The sequence below is a fragment of the Odontesthes bonariensis genome, chromosome 10, assembly GCF_027942865.1.
Source record: "Odontesthes bonariensis isolate fOdoBon6 chromosome 10, fOdoBon6.hap1, whole genome shotgun sequence".
NCBI classification, from domain to species: domain Eukaryota; kingdom Metazoa; phylum Chordata; class Actinopteri; order Atheriniformes; family Atherinopsidae; genus Odontesthes; species Odontesthes bonariensis.
Window position 1 is genome coordinate 18,581,507 of NC_134515.1, and position 14,661 is coordinate 18,596,167.

A 14,661-nucleotide genomic window follows, 5' to 3' on the forward strand; every position below is an offset into this window, starting at 1 on the left:
GTGAAAATAAGTTTTAAGTTTTCACTCTTTGGATTTTGAAATGGTTAGTCATCACCACTTTTCATCACCTCTGAGATCTGATGAAAAGTCTTTCAACAGGCAACTCTACATGGACAATGCAACCAGACATATATCCACTTTTTCCATCTTCAGTTCTGTGCTGCGAGTTACATTTTGAACCTCAGAAATTATTCTAAGCACAAATTGTAACTGTACATGTGAAATAATGTAATTTGGGTCTTTCACTCACACACGCACAGAAAAACAACTCAAGGGCCCACCATGTATACCTCAGCAACTGTCTGTTCACTATGCATCGTCGAGCTGCAGTAAAGACATTCTGAACTAGTCAATGGTGCGATAACTAATATGTCTTAATTGACAAAAACACTGTCACATTGTCATTGGATGTGTTTCATGTCAAACAATAAAAATGCTTTGTCTGACTCTCCTCAGTTTTTTTTTTGTTTGTTTTTTTCAGCAGCTTATTTCCATCCAGATGTCTGAAAGCATCAGGAATCAGCTGCTGCTCAACAGAAAAATAGCACATTTTCCCCACCAGGTGGCAGTGTTTCTGTTTCATCTGAAAAGGGTCCATTTATCGAAATCTCGCATGCGCCCTCCATCACAGTGAACGGTTTTGTGGCAATGTATTTTTTGACATCGTAAGACAATACTGAGGTTTCAGCTTTGAATTATCAGACAGTTTTACAGAGACGCCAGATAAACCCGGGATGTGATGTAATGATGAATGGAAGAGGAAGAGGAAGAGAAAAAGGACAGAAATCTGCTTTTAGTTTTTGGACATTTTTTTTTTCTTCAGTTTGATATCACTTTGATATCTGGTGAGATGGTGAGTCATTTTAAAGTTTGTTCAAATGAAACCATGTGAGATATTTAGAGACAAAATAAAGTACTGTGTGGTGAAGACGTTAACAACTTAGGTACATTTAATAATTTGACCCCAACGAAACATTAATTTTTCCAAGAAGGCAGAAGTGAAAAAAAAGACCAAAAAAAAACCACCTGAATAATCTTCAGCAAAGTTTTTAATTCTAACTCTTTACATGGTCCACTCTTCAAAATCTTCATGAAATAAAACTATAACTAAATGAAGTGTAGTATAAAGTGTGACATTTTACCCTGATTAAATGGCACCACAAGATTACTAAAAAAACAAACAAATGTTTGAATGAAAATAAAAACATAATGCAGTGATTTGCAAACCCCATATTTATTCAAAGGCAGTATGAGATCAATGCACAAGACTGAACGGACATATTTTATTGTTTCTTTTAAAAAAATGTGCTCCTTGTGAACCTGATGCCGCCAACATGTTGTGTTGACATGTCTGTGATGCCCTTGGGCAGTCCTGCATTTAACAGAGACAGACAGGAATACTTATAACAACCATCAACAGTGCAGACAGTTTGTTTCCGTGAGTACAAAATAAATGCAAAGAAAAACACAGCTATAAACAAGATTCAGAAAAGTTTCTGCTCTTTCTGGTTCTGCGATTATTTAAAACGGACTGAGGTTGATGGGGAAATTTGGTCTGATGAATCGGAGACGTGCAGGAGCGCAGGGAGCTGGAGGACACCTATCCAGATTGTTGCTGCAGAAATCATCAACTCTTAAATGTCACCAAGACCAAGGAGCTGGTGATTTACTTTGCTAAGAGAAGATCTCTAACTCAGTCCATAAACATCGTACAAGGGGAAGCTGAGAATGCTAAGCACCAAAAGTACTTCTAGGTTTACGCCTGAACCACAGAGTGGACTGGAGGACCGGTCCTAACGCTACAGGAATAGCAAGATCTCTGTTTTCAGAGGAAGCTCCTCCAAAGTGTGCTGTAAAGTGTTGAAGATCTTCCACCAGTGTGTGGTGGTGAGTGTCATCGACTGTGCTGTGGTCTGGTGGGGGAGCAGCATCAGCACCAGAGATGCCAGCAGCTCAATAAACTATAAAACCAGAAGAAATATAGACATCTGAGTCACCGAAGAACCAGAAGTCTTTTTCTTCCACATACATCTTTTTATGTGAAATTATTATTTTCTACTAATATGATATTGAGCTTTTATGGCAAGATGCTAGTTTCCTTCTCACTCAGAGGGAGGAAGCTGACTGAGAGAAACAGGCTCTGCAGGGCTTTAAACAAAACGACACCTCTAACAACATGACTTAATTCATTGGTAATAAACCAAAAACTGTCCAAAAAGATGGTGCAAATTCACGAGGATTTGTTTTTGCAACCGTGACAATAACATTCAGATCTATTAGTGCGTCAGTGATTATATTTATTGCCGACAGACTGGGTGATTCAGAGTAGCATCAGAGCAGCACTGAGCAGAGCTGTGATCGGCCTTGTGTTCAGGCATTGTGCTGCAGAAGCAGCGGCCACCTGATTTGCCTTCAGCCAATCTGCGAACCTGGTGGTCCGTGCGTACACCCCAGGTCTTTGAGGAAGTCCGCATTTTTCTCCAAAGCTTGTCACTCCCGCCACATAAAAACTCTCATCGTTCTCACTGTAGCACTGCAGAGGACCCCCGCTGTCGCCCTGCACCGGACACAAACATCCTGTTACTGACGTGAAACCCTGCGACAATTTTCAAAAGACACCAATTCACAGCCAGACCTGACAGGAATCAGCTGCTCCGCTCTCCAGTCCTGCACAGAGCATGTTTTCAGTGATGAAGCCGTCGTACCAAGTGAGCTGGTTACACCTTGTCCTGTCAATGAGCTCAACCTCAGCCTCCCGTAGTCTGTTCATCAGCATGCCTACAGAGTACACACCGAGTTTGAGCTGTCTCTTTATGAACAGGTAAACATATACCCACTCACACTTTATGGAATGATAACCGGCAAAATGTAAGATTAAACATCACACACAGTATCTAAATAACACCCCGTAATGTAGCAACAGGCAGATATAAGTGTTTACTGATGAACTCAAGTACGATAACAATTCAACTGCATGCTGGTGCATAAACATAAAAAAATGACAATATAGTTATTATTGTTGGCAATTACTTCATTAATATATATATATATATACATATGTATATATATACAGTACATTCTAAGGAACAGTAAGGCCAGTTTGATTTGGTTGTAAACAGTGGCAGCTCCAGAAATTTTTTTCTGCAGGTGCTAAGGGGGGGCTAAGCGTTTAACTGTGGGTGCTATGAAGGATATTTTTCTACCCTACACAAACGCAAGCACAGTTTATGTATGTTTATGTAAACATAACTTACATAAACATACATAAACTCCATTTTTCCACAGAATGCAAAATAATTTCAAGCCTAACGAGACATTTCAACAGTCTAAGATTAACACTCCTCAAAGTAAAATTTCCCAGTTAAATAGTTTTCCACATCTATCTTCATATACTTTAACAGGATATTACAGTGTATGGAACTAAAATATATGTCTGCTGGATAGCTATAGATGACATCTAGATCTACAGTATCTACCAGCATGTAGTCATTAATTTACAAAGGGTAATGCAATCTGGTACTTTTGCATTTAGTTTTTGCATCCAGTTTTGGAAGAATTATATCAAAAAGGTAACACATTACTTGTGGTATCAAACAAGCTAAACAATGACAGTTTCAAATTCGGTCACACCGCAGAAGCTGGCGAAATTTATTCAGGAATAGCACAGGTCATCACTGTGTCGCATGCAGGCTGTGTGGCACGGTGTAAACATCACAAGATGTCAGCTTTAGTTATGTCAGTCTCTTCACCTGATGATTGCTCAGCAGCAGCACATCTATTTACATTTCTCAGCCTCTGCTAACACGAAGTAGACGCCAGTAAAGCAACTCAACTGCAAATGATTATAATGATCCTTTTGACAAAGTGAATTACACTAATCTTCTGTTATTGGTTAACAAACAATATCAATTGTAATTTACACATGATCCTTAAGTATTAACTGTTGCTATCAAATAGAAGGACATACTGTAATAAAGCTACAATAGATACAGAAATTCCTTGCATTGTACAGAATGTTGCCATGACGTTTGAGCATGTTGCCCCTCACATAATCAAGTATTTCTACTTTGAACAGCTGCATGTCTCAGAAATATTTGTGATGCAAACTTGGCATATTGTGATGGGTATCTGCACGGTTGCAGTTGTTGGTAAAAGTCATGAATAAATGAAAGGGGTTTTCATTCTAAAATGGACCATCAAGGCTGCAGCCTTTAAATGTTATTGAGTCATTCATAAATTATGTTTGGGCCAGATGCTTTGTATCTAATGGAAGGTTTCCCTTTAATTGCGACCAGACATAGATGAATACATTTATAATTCATCATTGATTAAGGTTTAATAAAAGACATCTAACTGAATGTGAACTTTGTATTCAGACAACCACAAATTCCAAAAAGGTTGGGATGCTGTGTGAAGTTAAAATAAAAAGGGAATGCAATGATTTGTACATTTCTTAAGCCAACATCATATGAACACTAGGACACACTAAGACAGCCACACGTTTAATAAAAGTTGGGACAGGGCCAACATCTGGCAACTGAGGAGACCAGTTGCTGGACCTTTGAGAGAAAAAGGTTGTCCCATTCTGGTCTGACACAGGATTCAACATGCTCAACAGTCCTGGGTCTAATTGGTCATATTTTGAGTTTCATTACGCTCCAAATATTTTCAGATGATGAAAGGTTTTTACTGCAGGCAGGGCAGTCCAGCACCTGGGTCCTTCCACTACTAAGCCAAGCTCTTGTATTGAATCCAGGATGTGGTTTAGCATTGTCTTGCTGAAATGAGCACGGCCTTCCATTAAAAAGACATCATCTGGACGGGAGCAGATGAGCTTTGGTCCAGAGAAGATGGCAGCTTCTCTGGATAATGTTCACATAACAAGTATGTCTGCTTCTTCATGAGAGAATTTTAACATGCATGTGTGGGTGGCACAGTGAACTGTGTTCACAGACAATGATTTGAGCCCATGTAGTGATTTCCATGACAGAAATTGGATGCCCAATCATGTTACTGACCTGTTGCCAATTAACCTTATCAGTCGCAATATGTTCCTTCAGCATTTTGTTGACCCCATCCTAACTTTAGAGACTTGTGGCTGGCATAAATTTAGATGAGCTATTATTTTTCATGAATTTGTTAAATTCCTCACTCTAAACATTGTATTTGTTCTACACGTTCTAGTATAGATCAAATATTGATCCATGAGATATGAAAATAATTGGATTCTATTTTTATTTACATTTCATGCAGTGTCCCGATTTTTGGGGGAATTCAGGTTCTAAGTTGTTAACCTTCCAACTTGCAAAGCCATCCCTAATGAATGACTTTCTGGTTCCACAAAGTAGTAACTTCTTCTACTGTGACTGTATATATATACCCTCTGGACAATAGCATGGTGCAGTCTTTACACTAACCTTTGTAGTAGGCGCTCCCCCATCCACTGATGAAACAGTGGCTGAAGTTAAACATGAACTCATCGCTCACATTATGAGGAATGCATATGGGTTGAATGCGGTCCGTAAAGTAGAGGGGAGAGCTGAGCAGCACCAGGCTTACATCGTTGTCAGACGTGAATTGATCATAGTCCTCATGCATTTTAATTTGACTGATGGAACGGATCTGGGCATGAGCTTCAGGAGTGGACAGCTCACGTGATCCTGCCACTACACGAAAATAGCTTCTGCTGATCCATCTGAACACAAAACACAACCAGTCTGATTCACTGCTGCTGCTAGATTTGACACTATTGCAGTCAGTTAGTTTTACATTTTCACATCCAGTGAACAGATATTCTTCATTGTATGTGTACAGCAGAAGAAACAAACTTCACCCCAGCAAACATGGTTAAAAAAAAATCTAAAAAGATCTCAATGTCTTCATTTTTGGATGAGCGGATTCCCAAGTATTTAAACTTTACTCAGCTGTATTGCAGATTGTTATAGGCATCATACTTTGCAGTACTGCTCATTAAATTTTACACTAAGTTTGCTTCATTCACAATTTTGCAAACCAGTTAGACGAATGGTACTTATACAACCATTTGAGGCTTTCTTTAGGATGCTCATGGTGTTCTGGGCTTGTGTTTAACAGGATGGATTTAATTTTCTCTTTGAACCGGCTATGCACCACAGACATGCTGCTCACTTGGTCGCTCACAGAACACTGACGATAAACCCTGATGCACCTTTAAAAGTGTGTGAATGTTCTGTAGCCTTGTTGCTTTAGTTTTAACTTATAATCACTGCTTCGCACATATTTGTCTTTGTTTAGAACCTGCTGTCACAACCCTTATGTATCAAATAAAACCAGTGTGTGCGAGCACATTGGCCAGAGAAAGTTGTTTTTTTTCACAGAGGTTTTTCTCACTGGTATTTGTAGAAGCAGTGTGTGGCAGTGAGCACCCAGAGGCTGTTGAGGATTGTTCCGCCGCAGTGATGCCTGGACTGGATCTGGATGCTGACCTGCCAGGGCCACGCCCCCTCAGGAGCCTCCCGGCCACCCACTATCCGCGATGTGCCTGGAGACCCGACCAGGGGTCGCTTCCCACATCCTGCTAAAAAAAAAAAAAAATCAAACAAAGATGTAGTGTGAATGCTGAAATGATAACTTCTTGCTCACACTGTGCCAAGCTGTGATGGGACTGTTTAAGTGTGTGCACAAATGTTAAATGTTTATTGTATCTTATAGCAAATCAAAGTTATCAGTAACAGCTGACTTTCTATATATTAATGAGAACATTAGTTTTCATCTCAGAAACAACAACCACACATTTTTTTCAAACCCAATACTCTACAAAATACTCTATGATACTCATGCTTTGTGCTCAATCATGCTTCTGTCACGTTTGTCACATTTAAACTAAACTGCAGTTCCCTTTTGTTTGTATTACCTAAAAGTCTGTCAAAATCTGAAATAAAGAATATAAGTAAAAGAGATGGTGGAGTAGTTTAACTCTTTGACTGAGATATGACAAGCTTTCTTTAAATTTTATAAAGGAAATGAAAAAACGTTCCTTCCGGTGTGGCTTATTATTTGGAATAGTGTTGTAGCCAAATGCTGTAGTTTTTAGCTTTTAAACTTTAATCTGGGTTCTGTCATTATTTCTATCCCTTGTGTGCGTTATTTTAATTCACGTTTTGGTCTGTTTTCCACACTAGCTGGCAGTAGCAGTAGAAAGTCAAAGCAAAGGAAAATAAATTGAAATGATGCTGATATTTGTGATCACTTTAAATCAAATATCAAGCAATAGTATTGGATCAGATCTCTTTGAAGTGTAGCCAGTTACTGAATACAAATTGTGTAATAAGTAACACCTATTAAGTGCTTTAAGATACATCTTGAAAATATTGCACCTTACTTAGAAAAATTCATTAGACAGCCACAATGTGTTGAATTAAACAAACATTATTTTTTTCTCTTTGATAATCTCAAAACATTTAATTACCAATAAAATGCATTATGCGCATCAAACAAGCTGTCTAATCTGTCATATCTAAGCTAATATTGTGCAGGTCTTCCTCATACACCAAAAAGAGCTCCTACCAGTCAGGACATGGACAAAGAACGTCTAATAATGTTGTGGAGTGTCGGGTACTGGGATGTTAACAATAGATCCTCTGGGTTTTGTGGGTTGAGGAGTGAGATCTGTGTTTGGGCTTGCTTTCCACAGATGCCAAAAGATCCCATCTGATTGGTATCTGGGGAGTTTGGAGGCTGGGTGCATGCCTTAGACTATTTGGTCCGTTATTTTAACCTTCTCCACACTTCTAGAATGGTGCCGCACCAGTGGCATCCTGCTGCAGAAGTTCTGGATATATTGTGTTTTTATTTCTATCCTGGAATTTTCTAATGATTTTTTTTTTTCCGTGAAAACATTGGCTTTTTTTCAACTTTATTTACACTGCTTTAGATGGTTTTCTGCTTGAATTAATCATGCAGGTTATTCTGTCATTTTTTAAATATCTATTGTGATGCGTAACTATGCCAACGAGAAAGTTGGCTGAAATTAGACTCCAAATCCAGAGGAGTTGAACAGAAGACATGTAGGAACTAAATGGAGAGAATGCAGGAGGAAGTTTAAACCATTTCTTCTTTTGATCATCATGGGAAATGTGAGATCACTGGCAGATGAATAGACAAGCCTGGAATCTCTCATGATGCAGTGGGGATATTGGGAAGGTAGTATCATTTGTTTCACCAAGACATGGCTTCAAGTGCGACTCTAACACCTCTCTACCCGGCTTTAAGACTCTATGGGCAGACAAAGACGGCAGACAGAGAGAGTGCTCACATGTGCTGTGTGTGACAACATCATCAAAGTTGTTGTCAAGCTACAAAACAACATTTCAATCCATTCTGGTTGATCTCTGAGGATTTCAACCACACCTTCAAAAAACTTTGGGAAATTGAAGTTTCTCTGCTACACTTCAACTTTTGAAAGTTTCCTCTACTTGTTTTCATTTAATTTGTATCTAATTGAGTCATATAACAATCACAATAATTTGCATTGCAGCAATACAAATTGTCCATGATTTTTTGTCTCTGTGTTGGACTGCGACCTGTCCAGGGTATAACCTGCCTCTCACACGATGGCTGCTGTGTTAGGGTATAGAGCTGGTATAGAAAATACCAGAACCTGTTGGTGGTTTTTGAAATGATGACCGATACCCAAATTGATAAACGCAGCAAAGGGACTCAATAGTAATCATTCCTCAGCAACATTAACTGAATCTAGAGTTATCAAACATTATTCACCACATAGGCATATCAGACAAAATGATGATGAAACCTTAAATGCATAATTGAACTGAGAAACAGTGTTTTATTGCTAGTAAAATTTCTCATTTGCCTTTGTGTTCTCTCTTTCAAAGGTCGAACTTTTTGCATCATTTTTACCTTGAAACAATAAATTCCTAAAAATGATAACAAATTGACTGCTTTGAAGATCATATGCGCATAGTTTACGCATAGGATGAACAAAGGGGCATTATTTTTCAAAAACAACGAAATCTTAGTGAAGAAAATCAACATGAGAACTTGTCATTTTTTAAAAACTTAAAGAAAAAAATCTGATCGGTTCATTAAACAGAGGAAATAATAGTCAGCACTTTACAACAAGCATAATTCCTGCTCAACTCACTGTGCTGTGCTGAAGTTGGCGCAGTCAAACACAAGGCAGTCACAAACAGCAGATGAGCCTTTATCGCCATTCGGTTTGGATTCTTTAGGACATTTTTTAACCAAAAACAAAAACAGCTCCCTCCGCGCCGTGACGTCATGTGCACGTTAAGCTCAATCATCAGTGTGGTTAAAGATCGCGAGTAGTAGCTAAAGCCACGACCAAACCCAGCAGGAAATAATGAATAAGTTGTTGAAATAATGATAGCAAACAAAATATATTAACACTTTTAAGGGCATTTTCATTCATTTCAGTTTGTGCTCATACAGAGACCACGTAACAAAAGACAGCAGGTTGCCAGAATAATAACCGTCCATTTGCACATCAATTTGTGCTAGTAAAGAGCAAAGTGTGGGAAAAGGGCAACAGTCTGCGCAAAATTGATCATATTGTAATTGTTTTTAACAGGCTTGCAATTCACGAAAAATAATGTTACATCTAAAACAAGCAAACAAACAAACAAAAAAATGCCCAAGTGTCAATAAATGTTCGCCTATTTTTGTTTTTGCATATCATGCAGTGGTCTGATGTAAATCTGAGCTGAATTCCTACAGCCAATAAATTCCTTCATAGAGAGCTCAGCGCGTTTACTGAGAAATCCTTGAGCGCCTTTTCTCACCCAGACTCTCTGAACCTGTATGTCGGGGCGCACACCGGGCTTCGGAGGCTGCAGGCCTAAATGACCTTTACGATTTTACGAAACGCACTTGGCGACACTCCCCTCACATTCTGCCGAGAGTCATCAATTATGCAGGGAAGCTGCTCGCACTGAGGGGGAAGATAGCAGCAATATGGCGACAACCGCAGTTTCTCCTCAATCTTTTCCACATCTGCAGTCCTGCTCCGCCTCTCCGGATTCATTGTAACCCCTAAAAAGTGAGTATGCTTCGTTTATAGTGGTTTGAGGAAAAGCGGGGATGTGTCGGTGTTTGAGGGGGGATTTTCTCTCCATTGGTATCCTTGCGTAGCCTAAATGTCGCAGAGCTACACACTGCCCAACGTCTCTTTCTTCTGACTGATATTTTTTCCTCTTTTTGGAGCGGGACCGAAGGGGTTGTCAGCGCTTGCAGTATATTTCTGCTGGACCAGACCACCTAAAATGTCTATTTATCAACCGTTCGGTTTCCATTACAAGGAATTTATGGGAATTCGTCGAGCACCCGTGGCTTGAGGGTTTCAGGCAGGGCGCAGTCTGACGGCTCCAGCACAGAAATTGACCCTCACAATTTGAGGCTTTTATTCAATTCCGTGGCTTCAGTTCTCTGGTATTTTATACCCTCTGGACTATAGCATGGTGCAGTTGAACGAAAGGGTTCGACTAAGGGGGCTGACGCTGTGTAAGTAGCATGATCTTTCTCTTATCAACGATGGTCAATACATTTCCGTTCCTCAAAGTGATCTTGGTGTGGCAGCGCCATAACTGTGCTCTATGGTGTTGGATCGGTTCACCTTGTGTTGCACACCGTGTGTTGTTTTCTGTTTCATTCTCAGGGCTGTATATTGCACGGATAGACCCTTATTGATTTGACTGTCGACATGGCTTCGCGGGTGTGGTGCAGATCTCTCACGCGCAAAAACGCACAGAATATCCAGAGAGGAAAAAAAAAAAGAAAAGAAAATCAGGTCTTTTCCCGGAATAACAACACATGCAGTTCATGTTTGGTAGATTTATCTGGAAGCATCGACACCACGCTCATGTCTGTCACCAATCTATGGCTGCGTTTACCTCAGCGTGATATTCTCAACACACAAACCAGCCACTGCAGCAGTATCGCTTTGGTCGATTTGGTTGGAACGGGCCACTTCTCTGCGCAGTATAACGGCTCCTCACAGAGTCGGAGCAGTACTCTTCTGTTTAATTAAATATCAGACAAACACAGATAATAGCGAATTCTGACCCATCTTTTACCAAACTGAACTGTTCAACTGCGTCTAAGAAAATGCCCGAGTTAGAATGGGCACGTTTTCTGCGTGAGAATGATCCCGTTGCCACGCTTTGATTTAAGCGGAGCGCTGCTAAAGACACTGAGACACAACAAGACGAGTGCAATCAGCACGACCTGAAGAGAACTGAAGGATAAACTGTGCGGGCCAGAAGGCTGCAGCTCACCTAAAAGGACTGCTGGAGAGCAAAACGTTTTTTTTTTCTTTCTTGATTTCTCCTTTGCGTGTGCATGCACTCGCGCGCACGCAGTTGTGATTTGTGTAAGTACGCGTGCCCTCGTGTGGTGCTGAAGCGGACAGCGCCAACAGAGCAGCAGAAGGTTCCGGGGTCCATTTTAAAACAGACGTCTTGTCTCGCGGGGTGCATGTTTTCTCTCTCAGTGTGTTATGTGTATGTGTGTGTTTCCACCTCACACCAGTCGACTGTTTCCTGAATTATATTAGCTTCACACGTCGAGCATTTGCAATTAGAGGGTGTTATGCAAGAGGGGAGCAGGGGAGTGACAGGCCTTGCGATTCAGATATGGCTGACAGACAGTCCTGTTCAGGCTGCATCCACCTTCCTCTCCTCCACCACAGACTGGGAATACAGTGTATGTTGACTTATCAAAGGAGCCCAAGAAGGATGAAAAGTCCCCTAAATTTCATTATTTCATTATGCTTTCTGAGGTGTGGCTGAGCTCTTCTCTACTTCGAGCGCCTTCTTTTTTCCTTCTGCCCTGCCTTGCATGCAGCTTGAACCCTTGTCATGTAACCATTATACCGTTTTAACACCGAACTGTGTTGGAGAAAGGCTTTACTGAGTCATGCAGCCAATACGTGTGCTGGCTTTTCTGTCAGTGTTTCCACAGCTCTTCAAAAAATAATGAGTAAAAATCCTAAAATGGGTCTTTGCTTAGTATAGTGTCCATTCCAACCTCTGAAAATAAGAGACAATATTTAGTCACATTTTCTTACTGTTTGTTGACATGATGCTTCATTAGATATGTAAATTATGTTTTAGATTTTGTAGTTTAAGCACAATCTTAGATATATATATATACATATAGCCACAAGAAACTGGTAATGACGAACAATACTGTGTAATTGCCACACTCTTAGGCTGCTATTTTGGAGTCATATGTTGTAACACAACTCACCAGATTCATCTGTTGTCATGAAGCATGAAGTGTTGGATATTTACTTTTCAAATTCTAATAATAAAATAGCCAAGGTTACATCAAAAGAGTATAATTTCTTCCAAAAACACTTCTATTAAGAAAATACAATCTGTTCCTTTTTGCCACTTTAGTTTAAGTAATTAGTCAGAAAATGCTATCGTACATATTGCATTTGTACAATTATTTCAGTTTTCTTGTAAAGGAACATTAAATATATCTTTTAATGACTCTCCTCACTTTAGCTATTTTAAGTATATACATCTGCACACAAAATAGAGTATGTTGAACAAGATAAAGTCGTCATGGTATATTGTAATGTTATCTCAATCAGGTTGAGTCTTTGCTTCTAATTTTTGGAGCTTTTATCATCTTAAATAGTTGTATTGTTTGTATCTTTGCATTGAATGTAAAAGAGACCAGCAAATGATTGGTGTTGCAAATAAAAGATAATAATGTAATGTAATCCTGCCCCTCTTGCAGAGCTGCTACTGTGGATGGTACAAACCTAATGACCAAGTAGCTGCAGGATGAAAACATGGCTTTACCCCTTATTGCACCGCCAGGACCTGGTAGTTTCAAGAAGTTTACTGCGGAATCTTTGGTGGTTCTTGAGCAGCGCATCCAAGAGGAGAAAAACAAAAAGCCACTCAAGCAGGACAGCAGCTACCGTGACGATGATGATGAGAACAAGCCCAAACCCAATAGCGACTTGGAGGCTGGGAAGAGTGTGCCCTTCATCTATGGGGACACCCCTAAGGGAATGGTGGCGATACCATTGGAGGATCTAGACCCATACTACCTAAACACTCAGAAAGTGAGTTTACAAATAGTATGAGTTTATACTATTAATAGAAATAATATTTCTGTGTTTGCAATTTGTCCCTTTTTCTCAGGCATCTCAAGTCTTGATTTACAAGAAGATGTTGTGCCAAAAAAATCCAGCATTGCATTTTTCACATTCACCTTTCAGTTGTTGTACATCGCCTGTTTTGCCTTTATTATGCTGCTCTAAAGATTTGATATGGATCATTAGGTCTTTGTTAAGATTTCTGAGGTTTGAAAATCTCTGTGATGATTGGTCAAACTGATTTCAATACAAAACAATGATTTTTGTTGTATCTTGAACAGAACCATGTCCATTCATTTGGATATTTTAAGCCCAGGTTATTGTAGTTTATATCTGATATATATTTCACTTGACATGAAATATATTTTTATTGTGCTGCCTTTGAAACAGTTGTAACAGTTAGTTCTGGTTATTTTTTTTTCTTCTTCTCCCTAATTGATCTGCAAACTTTTGTAGTTCTGCCCCATAGGTTGGTGTTCTGGTGTAAGACACGTTTGACAGTTGCTGGTAGATGAAACGCTTCATGATGTCATAGTTAGTCATATATTCTTGGAGAGGAGACATTGTGCAATTTGTCATGTTTCACCTCCAGGTGTGCAATGTTTACAGTTATTTTGTTATTCATATTTGGTGGCTGAACTTAATTGTGTTTTCTTCCTCAAAGACCTTCAGGGATTGTGAGACTTGAGCTCTCAAGATGTTGAGTGGGCCATTGCCGGGTCTCATGGGGCTCATGGGGGCTTTTGGGAGAAGGTCAGAGGCAGTTACTGTTAAAAGACTGTTGTTCCACATGACAGACTTTCCTAATTGTTAAAAACTTAATCTGAGGCGGAAGACGGAAGCAGCAGCATCAGGCAGAGATGACTGTGATTGTCTTAGAGGAGGCACATGTCTCTCTGGGGTTCCTGTCACGTCTGATGCTCTGTGTTAGGACGACCAGGTGTGACCTTGAGAGACTCTGAATATCACCAGCTAACTGTCAAATATGCGAACGGAGAAGCAGTTGTTTCATGCTCCTGGGTTCATCAATCCATTTCTGACTGGAGATTATAAGAGATCAGGACGACATTAGTCACAGATATTTGAAAGAGGCTGAAACAAAAGTGAAATAGGTCAAATTTGCTTCTGTTTTGTACAAATGCAGTTTCATATTCATGTCTCATATTCATTTAAAAACTGCTGTACTTTGTACGGCAATGTTGTGTAACACTGTACCTTGAAATGTAGCTGAAAACAAGCTTGTAATAGAGTGTTTAGTCATCATCATCATGAGCTAAACTGATTTGTTTAGATACTGTGCCTGTGTCTGCGTTTAGGTGCACAGTATTGGTCTCTCTCTCCGTCTGTTTCCTTCTTATACCTCCCTGTCTTTACACAGTGCGCGCTGCTTGTTATGTAACACACCAGTCCAGCGCACAAGGAGGAGACACGATTCAGATGACACGTGGCAAACATGTCCAGCATTTCATTGTGGGACTGTTGATTTTTCTCTCTCTAACACACAGCTCTCTTGCCTTTTTCCCCTCATG

The 14,661-nt window shown here is 39.8% G+C and overlaps 2 protein-coding genes across 10 annotated transcripts in view; one reads left to right on the plus strand and one right to left on the minus strand.

Moving 5' to 3' along the window:
* Nucleotides 1–1,191: 1,191 nt before the first annotated feature.
* LOC142390129 (transmembrane protease serine 11D) lies at nt 1,192–9,212 on the minus strand. The gene is made up of 5 exons (XM_075475499.1): nt 9,143–9,212; nt 6,370–6,553; nt 5,418–5,695; nt 2,636–2,778; nt 1,192–2,557 (listed from the first exon to the last, which is right to left on the minus strand). The coding sequence occupies exons 1-5, from the start codon at nt 9,210–9,212 to the stop codon at nt 2,321–2,323; spliced, it is 912 nt and encodes a 303-aa protein (XP_075331614.1). The 3' UTR covers nt 1,192–2,320.
* Nucleotides 9,213–9,737: 525 nt separating this feature from the next.
* The window catches only part of scn8aa (sodium channel, voltage gated, type VIII, alpha subunit a), a 46,701-nt gene continuing 41,777 nt past the window's right edge, over nt 9,738–14,661 (plus strand). For 7 of the 9 annotated variants that reach the window (XM_075476664.1, XM_075476666.1, XM_075476669.1 and 4 more), the window contains exons 1-2: nt 9,738–10,057; nt 12,766–13,099. In XM_075476664.1, the coding sequence (XP_075332779.1) occupies nt 12,821–13,099 (279 nt within the window). In that variant the 5' untranslated portion in view covers nt 9,738–10,057; nt 12,766–12,820. Of the gene's footprint in view, nt 10,058–10,105; nt 10,519–12,765; nt 13,100–14,661 lie in introns of those variants that run through there. The other 2 variants (XM_075476663.1, XM_075476671.1) reach the window with 2 other exon arrangements.